The sequence below is a fragment of the Ostrea edulis genome, chromosome 4 (genome assembly GCF_947568905.1).
Source record: "Ostrea edulis chromosome 4, xbOstEdul1.1, whole genome shotgun sequence".
In the NCBI taxonomy this organism is placed as follows: domain Eukaryota; kingdom Metazoa; phylum Mollusca; class Bivalvia; order Ostreida; family Ostreidae; genus Ostrea; species Ostrea edulis.
Genome location: NC_079167.1, coordinates 21,688,591 through 21,704,519, shown reverse-complemented (window position 1 = coordinate 21,704,519; position 15,929 = coordinate 21,688,591). Strand labels below are relative to the sequence as shown.

At 35.7% G+C, this 15,929-nt stretch overlaps 1 protein-coding gene across 1 annotated transcript in view; it reads right to left on the bottom strand.

Annotated features, from left to right (window-relative positions):
• Nucleotides 1-15,929, bottom strand: part of LOC125669970 (tubulin-specific chaperone D-like) — a 69,513-nt gene that overhangs the window by 30,868 nt on the left and 22,716 nt on the right. Inside the window, exons 13-29 of the mRNA XM_048904853.2 lie at nt 15,252-15,408; nt 14,902-14,989; nt 12,529-12,614; nt 12,321-12,401; nt 12,072-12,145; nt 11,772-11,889; nt 10,920-10,980; nt 10,649-10,766; nt 9,905-9,960; nt 8,193-8,274; nt 6,320-6,374; nt 6,073-6,228; nt 4,562-4,696; nt 3,737-3,820; nt 3,376-3,477; nt 1,959-2,012; nt 1,652-1,790 (exon numbers count right to left, since the gene is read on the bottom strand). Of these exons, the coding sequence (XP_048760810.2) occupies nt 1,652-1,790; nt 1,959-2,012; nt 3,376-3,477; nt 3,737-3,820; nt 4,562-4,696; nt 6,073-6,228; nt 6,320-6,374; nt 8,193-8,274; nt 9,905-9,960; nt 10,649-10,766; nt 10,920-10,980; nt 11,772-11,889; nt 12,072-12,145; nt 12,321-12,401; nt 12,529-12,614; nt 14,902-14,989; nt 15,252-15,408 (1,646 nt within the window). The remainder of the gene's footprint in view (nt 1-1,651; nt 1,791-1,958; nt 2,013-3,375; nt 3,478-3,736; nt 3,821-4,561; nt 4,697-6,072; nt 6,229-6,319; nt 6,375-8,192; nt 8,275-9,904; nt 9,961-10,648; nt 10,767-10,919; nt 10,981-11,771; nt 11,890-12,071; nt 12,146-12,320; nt 12,402-12,528; nt 12,615-14,901; nt 14,990-15,251; nt 15,409-15,929) is intronic.

Here is a 15,929-nt window from a genome sequence, read left to right as displayed (position 1 = left end):
TAATGAGAAACTGTAATATGTGTAATTAATGAGAAACTGTAATATGTGTGATTAATGAAGAATTTTAATACGAGCAATCAATGTGAAACTGTAATATATGTAATTAGAACTGTCCTAATGGGACTAATACCCCCTGCAGGGCATATAAGAGGATGGGAAATATTTAATGCAAGCACATTGGATATTTTCACATTATCTACAGGGCAATCAATGTGAATGCAGAAGTGTATATTCTACAGTACAGCAGTACATGAAATATAGTTGAACTTCATTGTTGAACTTCTTTCCACTTCTTCAATTCCTGATTGACTTATGAGCGTAAAACGGTATTAGAAATAAACTCTGGACAAATTGTGTCTATTACTACAAGTACAACCAAACCAGAAAATGTCCGTAACTTCCATAACTGTTAAAATATTTCAATGAAAATAGAAGATGCACAACTACATTATATATATATAATGAGAATAAAGTTTGAATCAAATCTGTTCAACGGTATTAGAATTAAACTCTGGACAAAGTGCGCAACCCCCAAAATGAAAAGAAAATGTGCGTAACTTCTATAACTGTTAAAATATTTCAATGAAAATAGGAGATGCACAACTACATAATATATAGAAGATGTGCATAAAGTTTGAATGAAATATGTCCAGCGGTATTAGAAATAAACTTCGGACAAATTGCGTCTACGGACAAACAGACCGACGGATGGACGGACAGACGGAGAAAGTGATTCCAGTATACCCCCCCCCCCCAAACTTCATTTGCGGGGGGTATAATTAATGAGAAACTGTAATGCATATAATCAATGAGAAACTGTAATATGTGTAATTAATGAGAAATTGCAATACATGTAGTTAATGAGAAACTATATTACGTGTAATTAATGAGAAACTGTAATATGTGCAAGTAATGAGAAACTGTAATACATATAATTAATGAGAAACTGTAATATGTGTAATTAATGAGAAACTGTAATACGTGTAATTAATGAGAAATTGTAATATGTGTAATTAATGAGAAACTGTAATATGTGTAATTAATGAGAAATTGTAATATGTGTAATTAATGAGAAATTGTAATATATGTTATTTATGAGAAACTGTAATGTGTGTAATCAATGTGAAATTGTAATATATGTAATTAATGTGAAACTGTAATATATGTAATTAATGAGAAACTGTAATACGTGTAATCAATGAGAAACTGTAATACATGTAATTAATGAGAAATTGTAATATGTGTAATTAATGAGAAACTGTAATATGTGTAATTAATGAGAAATTGTAATATGTGTAATTAATGAGAAACTGTAATACATGTAATTAATGAGAAACTGTAATACATGTAATTAATGAGAAACTGTAATATGTGTAATTAATGAGAAACTGTAATACATGTAATCAATGAAAAACTGTAATACATGTAATTAATGAGAAACTGTAATACATGTAATTAATGAGAAATTGTAATATGTGTAATCAATGAGAAACTGTAATATATGTAATTAATGAGAAACTGTAATATGTGTAATCAATGAGAAACTGTAATATGTGTAATTAATGAGAAACTGTAATATGTGTAATTAATGAGAAACTGTAATACATGTAATTATTTGAAAGAGAAACATCTTGAGAAAACTGCCACTGACCAGTGATTCAGTCAGTCCTCCCACACTGACGGTAAATCCCAGCAGTACATTATAGATGTAAGTGTCCAGTCCTAGTAACTTAGTGAATCTAGAGAAAGTATCAGACGGAGCGGCCCAGTTTATTTCTTCTAATTCAGACCTGAAAAAGGAATTCCATCCATACAACAGGGCTATCCTCTAAATATACCCCAGTGTTCACACTCTTGATCATCCATACAACACATACATCTTGTTTAATTCAAGATAATCAAATATTTCCTTTAATTCTTCAGAATACCTGGTACAGAGAATGATAGACAAAGCTTACCGTGGAAATATATTGAGTAGTTCCTGCCTGTGTGGTATATGGGGAATTTCTGGACTGAAAAAAAAGGGTTCAAATGATTCAGTTCTAAACACCAGCTAACATAATTAGTTTTCAACAATGCAGCAAGCTCAGACTGTGGAATCATTTACATTCATAAGGGGCCATTTTCAAGGAGTCCCAACATTTTACAGTTTCATTGGGATTATAATGCTGTGGTTTGGGATTCTCTACATTCAATACATAAATTGTGTCTTTTGTTGAGGTTATAAATTTGAGAATTGTGTCTTTTGTTGAGGTTATAAATTTGAGAATTGTGTCTTTTGTTGAGGTTATAAATTTGAGAATTGTGTCTTTTGTTGAGGTTATAAATTTGAGAATTGTGTCTTTTGTTGAGGTTATAAATTTGAGAATTGTGTCTTTTGTTGAGGTTATAAATTTGAGAATTGTGTCTTTTGTTGAGGTTATAAATTTGAGAATTGTGTCTTTTGTTGAGGTTATAAATTTGAGAATTGTGTCTTTTGTTGAGGTTATAAATTTGAGAATTGTGTCTTTTGTTGAGGTTATAAATTTGAGGGGTAGGGGGTACCCTCAACATCCACAAACACTGAACCTCCATGAAATTTAATGATTCCATAGTGTTAAGCCTTCATTTAAATTCATTCGTTACTTTCATGAGGAATCATTTTGATAAATTTAACAAGAAGTACTGTGAGCAATGCTCACTAAGAATACCCCCAGCTTACACCAATCTCCCAAAGGGTGTTGGTAATAGGTAAAGCTTCAGTATTATGATCCAAAAGGTATCTAGGAACACAGCATCTCCATGCGATGAAAAAAGCTGTTAAAGAATTTAAATGGAAACCATATTGCTACTTTGATGTCCAGTGCGCATGACCTTTGACCTTTTGACCCCAAAATCGATAGGGAACATCTTCATCCCATGGGTAGTCCATATGTATGATATGGTGACTGTAGGTGGAAAGGATAACGCTTTAGAGCCCGGAAACCATATTGCTACTTCGATGTCCAGTGCGCTTGACCTTTGACCTTTTGACCCCAAAATCAATAGGGAACATCTTCATCCCATGGGTAGTCCATATGTATGATATGTTGACTGTAGGTGGAAAGGATAACGCTTTAGAGCCCGGAAACCATATTGCTACTTCGATGTCCAATGCGCTTGACCTTTGACCTTTTGACCCCAAAATCGATAGGGAACATCTTCATCTTCATCCCATGGGTAGTCCATATATATGATATGGTGACGGTAGGTGGAAAGGATAATGCTTTAGAGCCCGGAAACCATTGCGTTTACAGACGGCAAACGGACAGACAGACGGACAACCCGATTCCAGTATACCCCCCCCCCCCCCACAACTTGTTGTGGGGGGTATAATAACATTTAAAATGTACTTACTCATGATAAAGAAATTTTGATAAAATCTGCCCTGCATGTGACCTGGTTCTATCAATTTTCTCACAACACTGCTGCACTAAACACTGAATGGCACGCTTACATCTGAATATCAAAAAAATCAAATTAATCAAATGATCAGTTAGATTTACAGAGACTCACATCTCATTAGTAAAGTTAGACCTATAGATTCGCATCTCACTGGTAAAAGAATTTAAATCTACAGACTCACATCTCACTGATAAAGTTAAATCTACACACTCACATTTCACTAGTAAAGTTAAATCTAAAGACTCGCATTTCACAAATAAAGTTAAATCTGAAGATTCACATTTCACTTGTAAAGTTAAATCTACACACTCACATTTCACTGGTAAAGAGTTCTGGTTTGTTGTTGACCAATAATGAACTAATTTCCATTAGCCCTGTCATGCTGGCTTCTCGAACCCTGGACAAATATTTCATAAGGTCACTTCTTACAGCTTCAAGCAGATCAAGATTTACTTTCCTAATTAAATAATTCTGGTATTGCATCCTGTGTGGTGCCCAAAGAAAATGATTTGAATAGAAACTACAAGTATCAGATAACTAAATGATTTGTAAAAACCAGAATTCTTATTTGAAAATCATTCAGCCATTAACTGAATACAGTATTGTACATGTATTTCATCCACAGACCATAATCAAACAAATTACATTAAAGTATTTTTGAAATGCAAATGTTTGTGTTTTATTTTGCTCTATAGTGATGAAATTTTTTTTTTTTATTCATTATAAGTTGAAACTTTGGCATTTTTTTCCCCATTTTTGGGCTCCTAAACAATAATAGTCCATTTATTATTATCAATCTTTGGCCACAGTAGCTTAATGGTCAAACTGGAAAGTCCCAAGTTTTTTCCTTGGTTGCCATGTCAAACCCAAGTGACTGTTCCATCACGAAGCGCTAAGCAACAGAAGTGAAATTCACGGGTCTTTCTGGTAAACCCATAAAAACCGAGGTCCCAGGGTAAAGTAGGTGCTGAGACGATAAAGAAAGCTCACTACGATAGTCGTGAGTGCTATGCATAATTCAAAATTTATGAAATTTCATTTGCAACTGATAACATCCCTTTCTAAGTGAAAAATTCTCCAATGGACATAAAACAACAATCAATTCCAAAGTGTGAGTTGACAGAGTTACTGCCCTTACCATGCTCCAACATCTCCACGGCTGTCCAGTGTGTAATCTGTCATGGCTACCAGCAGCGAGTCGTAGACACGAGGAACGTTTTCAGCACACATACTACGACTAGGAGAGTCTCCAACTCCCACCGTCTTACACAAACTGTAGTGATAAAAAAACATTTTAAACACCCAACACCCCTCTGTCTTACATAAGCTTTAGTGATAAAACGTTCTAAGCACTCCCGTTGCTGGAATTCTTATGAGTTTATACACAAATCTTAAATCAGATAGACTGTTCTTTAAGCTTGCTTAATGTATTTTTTTTTTTTTTTTTTTTTTTGCATTTAGGGCAAAAAATGAAAGGAATGATGACAACATTTATCAATTATTTCTAAACCAAAAATATCCACATCACTTTCTATATTTTGCATGAAATACATAAAAGATATTGGATACTGGATAGCAGACAATTTTCTTATACAAAAGGATTGGATAGCAGGCACTCCTATAAACATGGAACAGACTACAAGTACAAGGTCATTGAATATCAAATGACGTTTCAGCTGACAGTGGTATAGCTGCAGAACTGTAGCTCTCTGAAGAAATATTTTGTCAAAATATTTTTTCAGAGAGCTACAGTTCTGCAGCTGGCAGTGGTAGTAACACATTAAGAAGGTATCAGCTGGAGTTTTCTGGGTAACTATGGTACTATGATTGCCATAGTAACCTCTCCTTTAGTATTTCAGATGGCATATATAATTATTAGAAATAGAGAGAAAGATACAAATTCTATACTGTACATAAGTAGTATTTTTATTTCAACTTATTTCCAAGTAACATAATAGCACAGCTGCAATGGAAAATTAATTAGGGGTTGTCAGATTTCAAATCATTCAACACCAACGATTTTATTTTTATTTTCATCTAATATATTGTAATTGTCAGAAATTGCATTTCTTGAAAGTATCAATAATGGTTTTCAGGGTAACTATGGTACTATGGTTGCCATAGTTACCATCTCTCATTTCTTTTGTCAGTCGTTTTAAGAGGTACAGTGTTTATAGGTCATGATATGAATAGGGATAAATACACGTCTTCTAACTTGTATGAAAGATTTGGCTTTATATCATGTACAATTTATGTTTGAATATTAAATTGATTTCACATAGAATGATAGCACAGCTGGATTAGAGAAGTATCCAGTATTTATTTATTATTTACCTCTAAACATAAACACACAGTACTTCCTTTCCTGTGAAATACATATGAAATAATATCTTATTTTCTCAAATATCATGAAAGAATTTCGTACATGACAGATCTACAGCATAGTTGACATTGTCATGAGCAAGATTCAAAACACTAGAAAAATAAAACACATCTAAGGGAGACTTTTTTCTTGTTATATAAAACGTGTTTTAAAAAACAATATTGCATTACCTTGACCTCACTTTCAAGGTCAGATAACCTGACCTTAAAATTGAAGTGAAGGATTGTTTCCCAATACTAGAGGTTGTAGTACTTCAATACACTTACTCAGTAATGGCTGTCACGGCATCTCGTCGGGCCTCCACCCACTTCTTCTCTTTCTCCGTAATGGCAGTGGCCTCTATCAAACACGTCAAAACCATATCTAACTTCCCCTGGACAAAGAACTTTGGTAAGGCCCCCAGTGCCAAAGAAAATCCCATTCTGAAAGGAAAACATATGGTGGTACAACAAATATTTTTTTTTTATAGAAAAGAAATAAATATCTCTATTTTGTCTGAAATCCAGACTGTACCTGGAAAACTCCAACTGACTTTTGAGTTCTGATGTGTATTTTTGTAGAACCAATTCTGCAACAAACAAACAGCACACAAATAAATCTCTCAACAAACAGCACACAAATATATCTCGCAACAAACAGCACACATATAAATCTCTCAACAAACAAACAAACAGCACACAAATAAATCTCTCACTTTTAAAAGTGCACTTTTCGTGTATAAATGCTGAGAAACTTGTTAATTAGCGAGGTCCGAGTAATTTCAGATAACTCAAGCCATTTGGCTGATGTCACAGATAATACTGTCTTAATACTCAAGATTCTTTAGAAGTTTGTCATGGAAAGCCCTGGACTCAATGTTTGTAAAAAGGTCAAGATCCAATAAAAAGTTTAGGAGTCCAGAAATTAAATACAAAATCTAGGCATTAAAATGTTGTAGCTTAAGGACATTAGTTTATATCTACATTCAGTGTATTTCTCTTCATTGAAATGCATTGGAAATTTGCAACATTTAAATTCCTATATCACACTCTAAACTTGGGCATGGCGTATGAATACACACAACAGGAACTACATTCATTTATTGTCTGCTAAAGAGGTTCGCACCTGAGATTTGGAGTAATGTCAATTTTTTGGGAAGTGTATTTTTTATTTCTACATTGAAGGAGAATTAGGAAATTAAAAAGAAAAATTGGGGGTTGCAATGCTTGTTATTGAGCTATAGTGTTCTAAACATTACCTCTTTGCACTTAAAATTTATTCAATTAAACTTGATATTTCTGTCGGTGTCAACACAACGTAAGCAACACAAATCAATCATTACATAAAATAGATACATAATCATGTCTTCTGACACTACAGAAAAAAAAAAAAATTAATCAATACTAGTAATGGAAATAATGACCTTTCTGCACTTGATATACGAAAAACTTTATGATATCAAAATTTTCAAGGTCTGATATTACAATTTAAAATGCAAATTTAAAAAAAGTGGGGGTTGGAGATCAAATTTTTTAATTATTGGCGAAAATACAGAATTTTTACATAAAATTTTGAGTAAATTAATTAAAACTTTTTTAAGAATCAGTGTTCTGTTAGGAAAAATATATCAACCAAGTTCATGAATTACAACATTTGAACAAGTTCCAAGTCTCAACTACAGGTACCTGTATCATAAATCATAAAACTGAAATACATGTTTAAGAGTATAAAAAGACGATACATTGGATGAAACAGAATGTGTAATATCATGAAGAATTAGAACTTTTTTATTAATAAATCCTTCCGCCATAAAATATAGTTCCTGCCAAGTCCTTTCAAAATTTGAATTGACACAAAAAAATTTAACTGGATAGGGTTCAGTAATAGATGTGTAATATATTTGCACCAATGGGATCAATATTGAACCAGTAAATACTTAGTTGTAGCATCCTGCACAGTTGTACTCAAAAGCTCAGGAGCTAACTTCCTTAATACAAAAATACATGAAGTCAGAATGGATGATAAATTCCATCAAATTAAATTTTGAGAATAAGGACATCTTAGAACTGTTTTCTAAAACTGATTTTGATTCCTTGCAGGTCAATTTACCAGAAAGCAGTAACTTAAATCATATTGGAGACTTTTACACTTTTTCTATCTTCTACTTTGCAAAATCTGAATTTTCAAAGATTTAGTCAGGTTAGTTAGATTTAGTTAGATTTTCTCAAAAAACCATCATCATTATATCATTTCATTAGGATTTAAATGACGTGTTGACACAAGTTTATTACAAAGAAAAATTTACAATTAGTGTGTCGGGTCTGCTTAAGACTTTACTAAATATTCAAATGTTTCCATACCAACATCATATAAATAACCTAGACATATAATCCTTAACTACAGTTACCTTGCTTGTCTATCATTGGTCCACCATTACTGTCCATGTAATACTCCTTGTAGAATACTGGAATCGCCTGGGCTGCAGCCACCTGAAAATACACAGGACTAACTGGAGCAATACGAATATATCCCCCCCCCCTCTCCATCCAAACAAGTACAGTTATAATGCAACCTTCAAAGTTCATACTGAACATGCTCATATAAATATAATAAAGAATATAGACTTTAGAAGAAATACATAGTAACATGTCAAGGAATTGCCCCAAAAAATCTATTGCTGGTAACGATACAGAATTTATTACCTTGAACTCTAAATAGTGTTGCATCTCACTGTGGTGAGCATTTCACAGAATTTCATGAAAATTTAATGTCAAAGAAGAAGCATTATATCATTTCTGTGAAAGATTGCAACCACCATACTTAGACAGATGGACAAAAAAGATCAGATCTATTCCTTTGTCTACCTTATGAAAATTGTACACAAACTGGAATCAGACATGGTTACCTTAATCAAAAATACATGATCCCACATAGTTTGGGATTAAAAATCACCTGATCCCACACCTAACTATGGAGTGGGATTAACAATTGCCTGATCCCACACCTTACTATAAACTGGGATTAACAATCACATGACCCCACACCTTACTATAGACTGGGATTAACAATCATCTGATCCCAAACATTACTATATACTGGGATTAACGATCACTTGATTTTACACCTTACTAGAAACTGGGATTAATAATCACCTGATCCCACACCTTACTTGAGACTGGGATTAACAATCACCTGATCCCACAACTTACTATAGACTGGGATTAACAATCACCTGATTCCATACCTTACTATAGACTGGGATTAACAGTCACCTGATTCCATACCTTACTATAGACTGGGATTAACAGTCACCTGATTCCATACCTTACTATAGACTGGGATTAACAATCACCTGATTCCATACCTTACTATAGACTGGGATTAACAGTCACCTGATTCCATACCTTACTATAGACTGGGATTAACAATCACCTGATTCCATACCTTACTATAGACTGGGATTAACAGTCACCTGATTCCATACCTTACTATAGACTGGGATTAACAATCACCTGATTCCATACCTTACTATAGACTGGGATTAACAGTCACCTGATTCCATACCTTACTATAGACTGGGATTAACAATCACCTGATTCCATACCTTACTATAGACTGGGATTAACAATCACCTGATTCCATACCTTACTATAGACTGGGATTAACAATCACCTGATTCCATACCTTACTATAGACTGGGATTAACAATCACCTGATTCCATACCTTACTATAGACTGGGATTAACAATCACCTGATCCCACACCTTCCTATTGACTGATATTAACAATCACCTGATCCCACACCTTACTATAGACTGGGATTAACAATCACCTGATCCCACACCTTCATATAGACTGGGATTAACAATCACCTGATTCCATACCTTACTATAGACTGGGATTAACAATCACCTGATTCCATACCTTACTATAGACTGGGATTAACAATCACCTGATTCCATACCTTACTATAGACTGGGATTAACAATCACCTGATTCCATACCTTACTATAGACTGGGATTAACAATCATCTGATCCCACACCTTACTATAGACTGGGATTAACAGTCACCTGATCCCACACCTTACTACAACCTTGTAAACGGCGTTAAGATTTACCTGAATGTCACGCTCTGTGTGTTGTAAGCATCCAATGATCAACTCCTGCCATAAATCTGAATAACATACAGAAAACTTAATTATACGATAATAAATAAATTCATATTCATTAACTTCTGAAGAATTTGTTTCACTGCCTTCAATTATCATTCATCATTCACTTACACATAATAAATAAATTCATATTCATTAACTTCTGAAGAATTTGTTTCACTACCTTCAATATCATTCATCATTCACTTACACATATATACCATACACCACACACACATTTCATTTTTGCACAGATGCATTAAAATACAGCTTCATCCATTCTAAATTTGAAGTAAGCTGTTTTGATTCTTTAAAGTAATGATATTATGATATTATTTTCAATCAGTTTTAAAAGCTGTTTTTGATTCTTTAAAATAATGATGTTAAATTCCGTCCGTTTTAAACTTGAATGATAGAACATCAAGGATAAGAGCAAAAGAAAAAAGACCCAAAATTTTCAAGGTATTCAATACAGCTTTAAATTCACTCCTTATTTTTCATGGTTTTTGGTATAAATCCATTTTCATTTTATTTCTATTCTACACCAATGCCATGGGTATGTTATATTCATAGCAGTTCTAATTTAAAAAGTTGTAAACAACAGTGAAAATACTGAAAATCAAAACATAGCAAAAATAAGGCTGTATACAGAAATATACCAAAAATTATAACTGTAAAAGAAATAAATTAGTACTCTGATGAATGACGTACCCAGTATGGAGTCTGCGTGGTAGGGTAGTTTGGCTAGCGACAGCTTTTCTATCAGACAGGTTACCGCCCTTCTCATCAGATCTCCTCCCCACCCACGGAACACGCCCTTTTCCTTCAACTGTCAAGTTACAATCACCACTTAAAACACGTGTTTAAAAATTCAAGTACAGACAGGCCACAATAATCCCTGCCTTAGCATCTTTCATATATTAAGCTCTTTGTGTTTTCTTTCCATCAAAATCTTCAGAGATAACTTTTGACATCAAGATACCTTTTTAACTATGTTTTTCATTCCATCTATTACTTCTTTACTTAACACATCTGTAATTGACCTGGAAAACAGAGAATTTGACATCCTTATACATATGTACAGTATTTACAGCTTAGAATTTAACTCACAGATGCAAAGGACAAAGATAAAATCTAATAATGCAATACTTAACTTTTACTACTAGAAAATATTTTTAAAAGGCAAGTTTTCATATCTGATTAATTCAAAATATTCAGAAATATCAGACAGGTTGGTCACTGTATAGACAGACAGATATTAAAGGGCACATCGCATGTTTCTAAACTTTTTAAATTTTTCAGCAAAATTAATTCATTTCATGCCTAAAACTACTTTACATGTGATTTAAATGAAACAGTTTGCGTAGTTTTCGAGTTTGAAAATGATGAAATTCAAATCTTGCGATATCCATATTTTCTTCGATATTTTACGCACCATTATCTGTGACGTCATACGCGACCTCGAGTGAGAAGGTCTGAGAAAAGTTGTTAGCCATATCATAAACAAATTTGGCTTAATGGACAAAAAAACCAATTATCACATTAACGGCTTGTAAATAACACTGCAATAGGGTGTTTTGTGCCGTTTAAGAGTGTACTAGCTGTCGTAGAAAGAATTTAGATTGGCTTTTTTTTTTTTTGGAAGGAAGGTATGATAGTGTCTGATTCTCTCTATTGTACACTATATAATGGAAATGTACTTTCATAAGAAAAAATCTACCTTATATTCACCGTGTCCTTCAGTACCAAAATATAGAGTAATTATTACAGATGTGAATGAAACAATTAAACAGATATCACATATCATATCATTAAGCCCCCTACTACTAATTACTTGTTTTGGTCCTCTGCTACTTTAGCAAGGGCATGTGTGATCTCTGCTACAGTCAGAATAGAACCATGCCTAGCGAACAGATCCATCCCCGTTGTCAGGGCGATCAGCTTTGGTAGCACTGTAAGAAGTTTAAATCATAGCAAGCTTTACACACCATGAAAAATACAAGTTAGCATACAATTCCCTTTATTAATGTTTAATCAGTAAAACATACAAGTTAGCGTACAATTTCCTTTATTAATGTTTAATCAGTGAAACATTCAAGTCACTGTATAATTTCCTTTATTAAAATGAGCATACCACAGTTTGCCATGTATTTGGGAGCTTTTGGAGTCAGATTGTGTAGACCACGGGCAGATAACTCTCTCACAGCACTAAAATAAAAGGACAAATCTTTCACAATGGTGATTCACATTGTGAGTTTTCAATTAAATTCTGGATTTGCATGAGTTAATGTCCACTACAATAAAAAAGGACAAATCTTTCATGGTTTAATTCTGAATTTGCAAGAGTTGTCCATTAAAATCAGAGAAATGAAGTGCGACTGACCAGTCCCAGTGCACGACCTTGATCTCCATCAAATGGTTTATAAGGGCAATGGTGTACTCGGGAAACTGGGCAATGTACACACTGAAATCAGAAGAAAAATTCATGTTAAACAAAATACATTCCATATCCATTCTTACCAACATCAAGGCTGTCTCAATACACACTGCAGAGTGGATGACAAGACAAAGATAGCATAAAAAACTCTCACCTCAAATCCAGGTAACAGTGGCTCCGGTTCCCCACCGCAAAGTAGTCAGCATGTGTCAAGATCTCAATTCCATGAGGGAAAATACCCTGTACAAACAAGAGGTACTGTGAGCAATGTTCACTAAGAATACCCCCCGCTTACCCCAATCTCCCAAAGGGTGTTGGTAATAGGTATAAACTACCTCTTTTCTGAGTGTAAAAAACAAATGGCATGACAAACCGAACCATATTGCTACTTCGATGTCCAGTGCGCATGACCTTTGACCTTTTGACCCCAAAATCGATAGGTAACATCTTCATCCCATGGGTAGTCCATATGTAAGATATGGTGACTGTAGGTGGCAAGGATAACGCTTTAGAGCCCGGAAACCATACTGCTACTTCGATGTCCAGTGCACGTGACCTTTGACCTTTTGACCCCAAAATCGATAGGGAACATCTTCATCCCATGGGTAGTCCATATGTATGATATGGTGACTGTAGGTGGAAAGGATAACGCTTTAAAGTCCGGAAACCATATTGCTACTTCGATGTTCAGTGCGCTTGACCTTTGACCTTTTGACCCCAAAATCGATAGGGAACATCTTCATCCCATGGGTAGTCCATATGTATGATATGGTGACTGTAGGTGGAAAGGATAACGCTTTAGAGCCCGGAAACCATATTGCTACTTCGATGTCCAGTGCGCTTGACCTTTGACCCCAAAATCGATAGGGAACATCTTTATCCCATGGGTAGTCCATATATATGATATGGTGACGGTAGGTGGAAAGGATAATGCTTTAGAGTCCGGAAACCATTGCGTCTACAGACGGACGGACGGACGGACGGACAACCCGATTCCAGTATACCCCCCCCACAACTTGTTGCGGGGGGTATACTTGTTGCGGGGGGTATAATTACAAAACATTCTGTCTTAAACTACTGTAACAAATCACTGTATTACAAAATATCAACATTCACCTGAAATAAATGCAGTTCTCACCTGTAATCATACACAGTTCTCACCTGTAATCACACACAGTTATCACCTGTAATCACACTTATCTCACCTGTAACCACACACAGTTCTCACCTGTAATCACACCTGTAATCACAGATCTCACCTGTAATCACACACCTGTTATCACACACAGTTCTCACCTGTAATCACACAGATCTCACCTGTAATCACACAGTTCACACCTGTAATCACACAAAGATCTCACCTGTAATCATACACACACCTCACCTGTAATCACACACAGTTCTCGCCTGTAATCACACACAGTTCTTACTTGTTATCACACACAATTCTCACCTGTAATCACACACAGATCACGCCTGTAATCGCACACACATATCTCACCTGTAGTCACACAGTTAACACCTGTAATCACACACAGTTCATACCTGTAATCACACACACAGATCACACAGAGACCACGCCTGTAATCACACACCTGTAATCACACACAGATCACGCCTGTAATCACACACCTGTAATCACACAAAGATCTCACCTGTAATCACCCACCTGTAATCACACACAGTTCATACTTGTAATCACACACAGAACATACCTGTAATCACACAGAGATCACGCCTGTAATCACACACAGTTCATACCTGTAATCACACACAGGACATACCTGTAATCACACACAGTTCTCACCTGTAATCACACAGAGATCACGTCTGTAATCACACACAGATCTCACCTGTAATCACCCACCTGTAATCACACACAGTTCATACCTGTAATCACACACAGAACATACCTGTAATCACACACAGTTCTCACCTGTAATCACACAGAGATCACGTCTGTAATCACACACAGATCTCACCTGTAATCACCCACCTGTAATCACACACAGTTCATACCTGTAATCACACACAGAACATACCTGTAATCACACACAGTTCTCACCTGTAATCACAGAGATCACGTCTGTAATCACACACAGATCTCACCTGTAATCACACACCTGTAATCACACACAGAACATACCTGTAATCACACAGAGATCACGCCTGTAATCACACAGAGATTACGTCTGTAATCACACACAGATCTCACCTGTAATCACACACCTGTAATCACACACAGTTCTCACATGTAATCACACACAATTCACACCTGTAATCACACACAGGACATACCTGTAATCACACACAGTTCTCACCTGTAATCACACACAGTTCATACCTGTAATCACACAAAGAACATACCTGTAATCACACACAGTTCTCACCTGTAATCACAGAGATCACGTCTGTAATCACACACAGATCTCACCTGTAATCACACACCTGTTATCACACACAGTTCTCACATGTAATCACACACAATTCACACCTGTAATCACACACCTGTAATCACAGATCTCACCTGTCGTCCTACGTTCTCTTGGAAGGCTGCAGCAGCTGCTCGCCTGACGTTGACCTCGCGATCAAATATTGACACTTTCACCAAAGCACTAATGAAAATAACAGAATCAATATTTACAACATGCAAAACACCTGAGGCATCAGATAGATAGAATCACGTATTTACCTCAGCAGAACAAGAGTGAGTTCTATAAGTATACAATATATTGTAATTATTTCTTCATTTGTTTTTCAAGTGTCTAAAATTTGTAATATTTCGTGACTTGTCATTAAAAAAACAAGACCTATTATATGAAACTACTCTATCTTTCATGTATATACTTGAGAGAGAGACATTTGGGAGAAACTTACTTGGCAATCTCCTTCACATATTTGGCAACATCTCCAGGCTCATAGGCCCGGGCAAATGCCCAGCAGACATAACATGCTGCGTCTCGCACATTAGCTCCTACAGAGAAGTCCCCTCTTCTCTCGTCGTACTCCAGCGACCTCAACACAACAGGAACCACTGAAAGCAGAAATGAGGATCAGAGAGGGGGAACAGGCACCACTGAAGGTAAAAATGAAAATCAGAGAGGGAAAGAGGAACCACAGAAATCAGAGAGGGGAAACAGACGCTACAGAAATCAGAGAGGTAAAGAGGCACTACAGATATCAAAGAGGGGGAAACAGGCACTACTGAAATCAGAGAGGGGGAACAGGCACTACAGAAATCAGAGAGGGGGGACAGACATCACAGAAATCAGACAGGGGAAACAGGCACCACTGAAATCAGAGAGGGAAAACAGGCATCACTGAATTCAGAGAGGGGGAAAGAGGCACCACAGAAATCAGAGAGGGGGAAAGAGGCACCACAGAAATCAGAGAGGGGGAAAGAGGCACCACAGAAATCAGAGAGGGAAAACAGGCACCACAGAAATCAGAGAGGGGGAAACAGGCAAAACTGAAATCAGAGAAGGGAATCAGGCATTACAGACATCAGAGTGGGGGAAAGAGGCACCACAGAAATCTGAGAGGGGAAACAGGCAC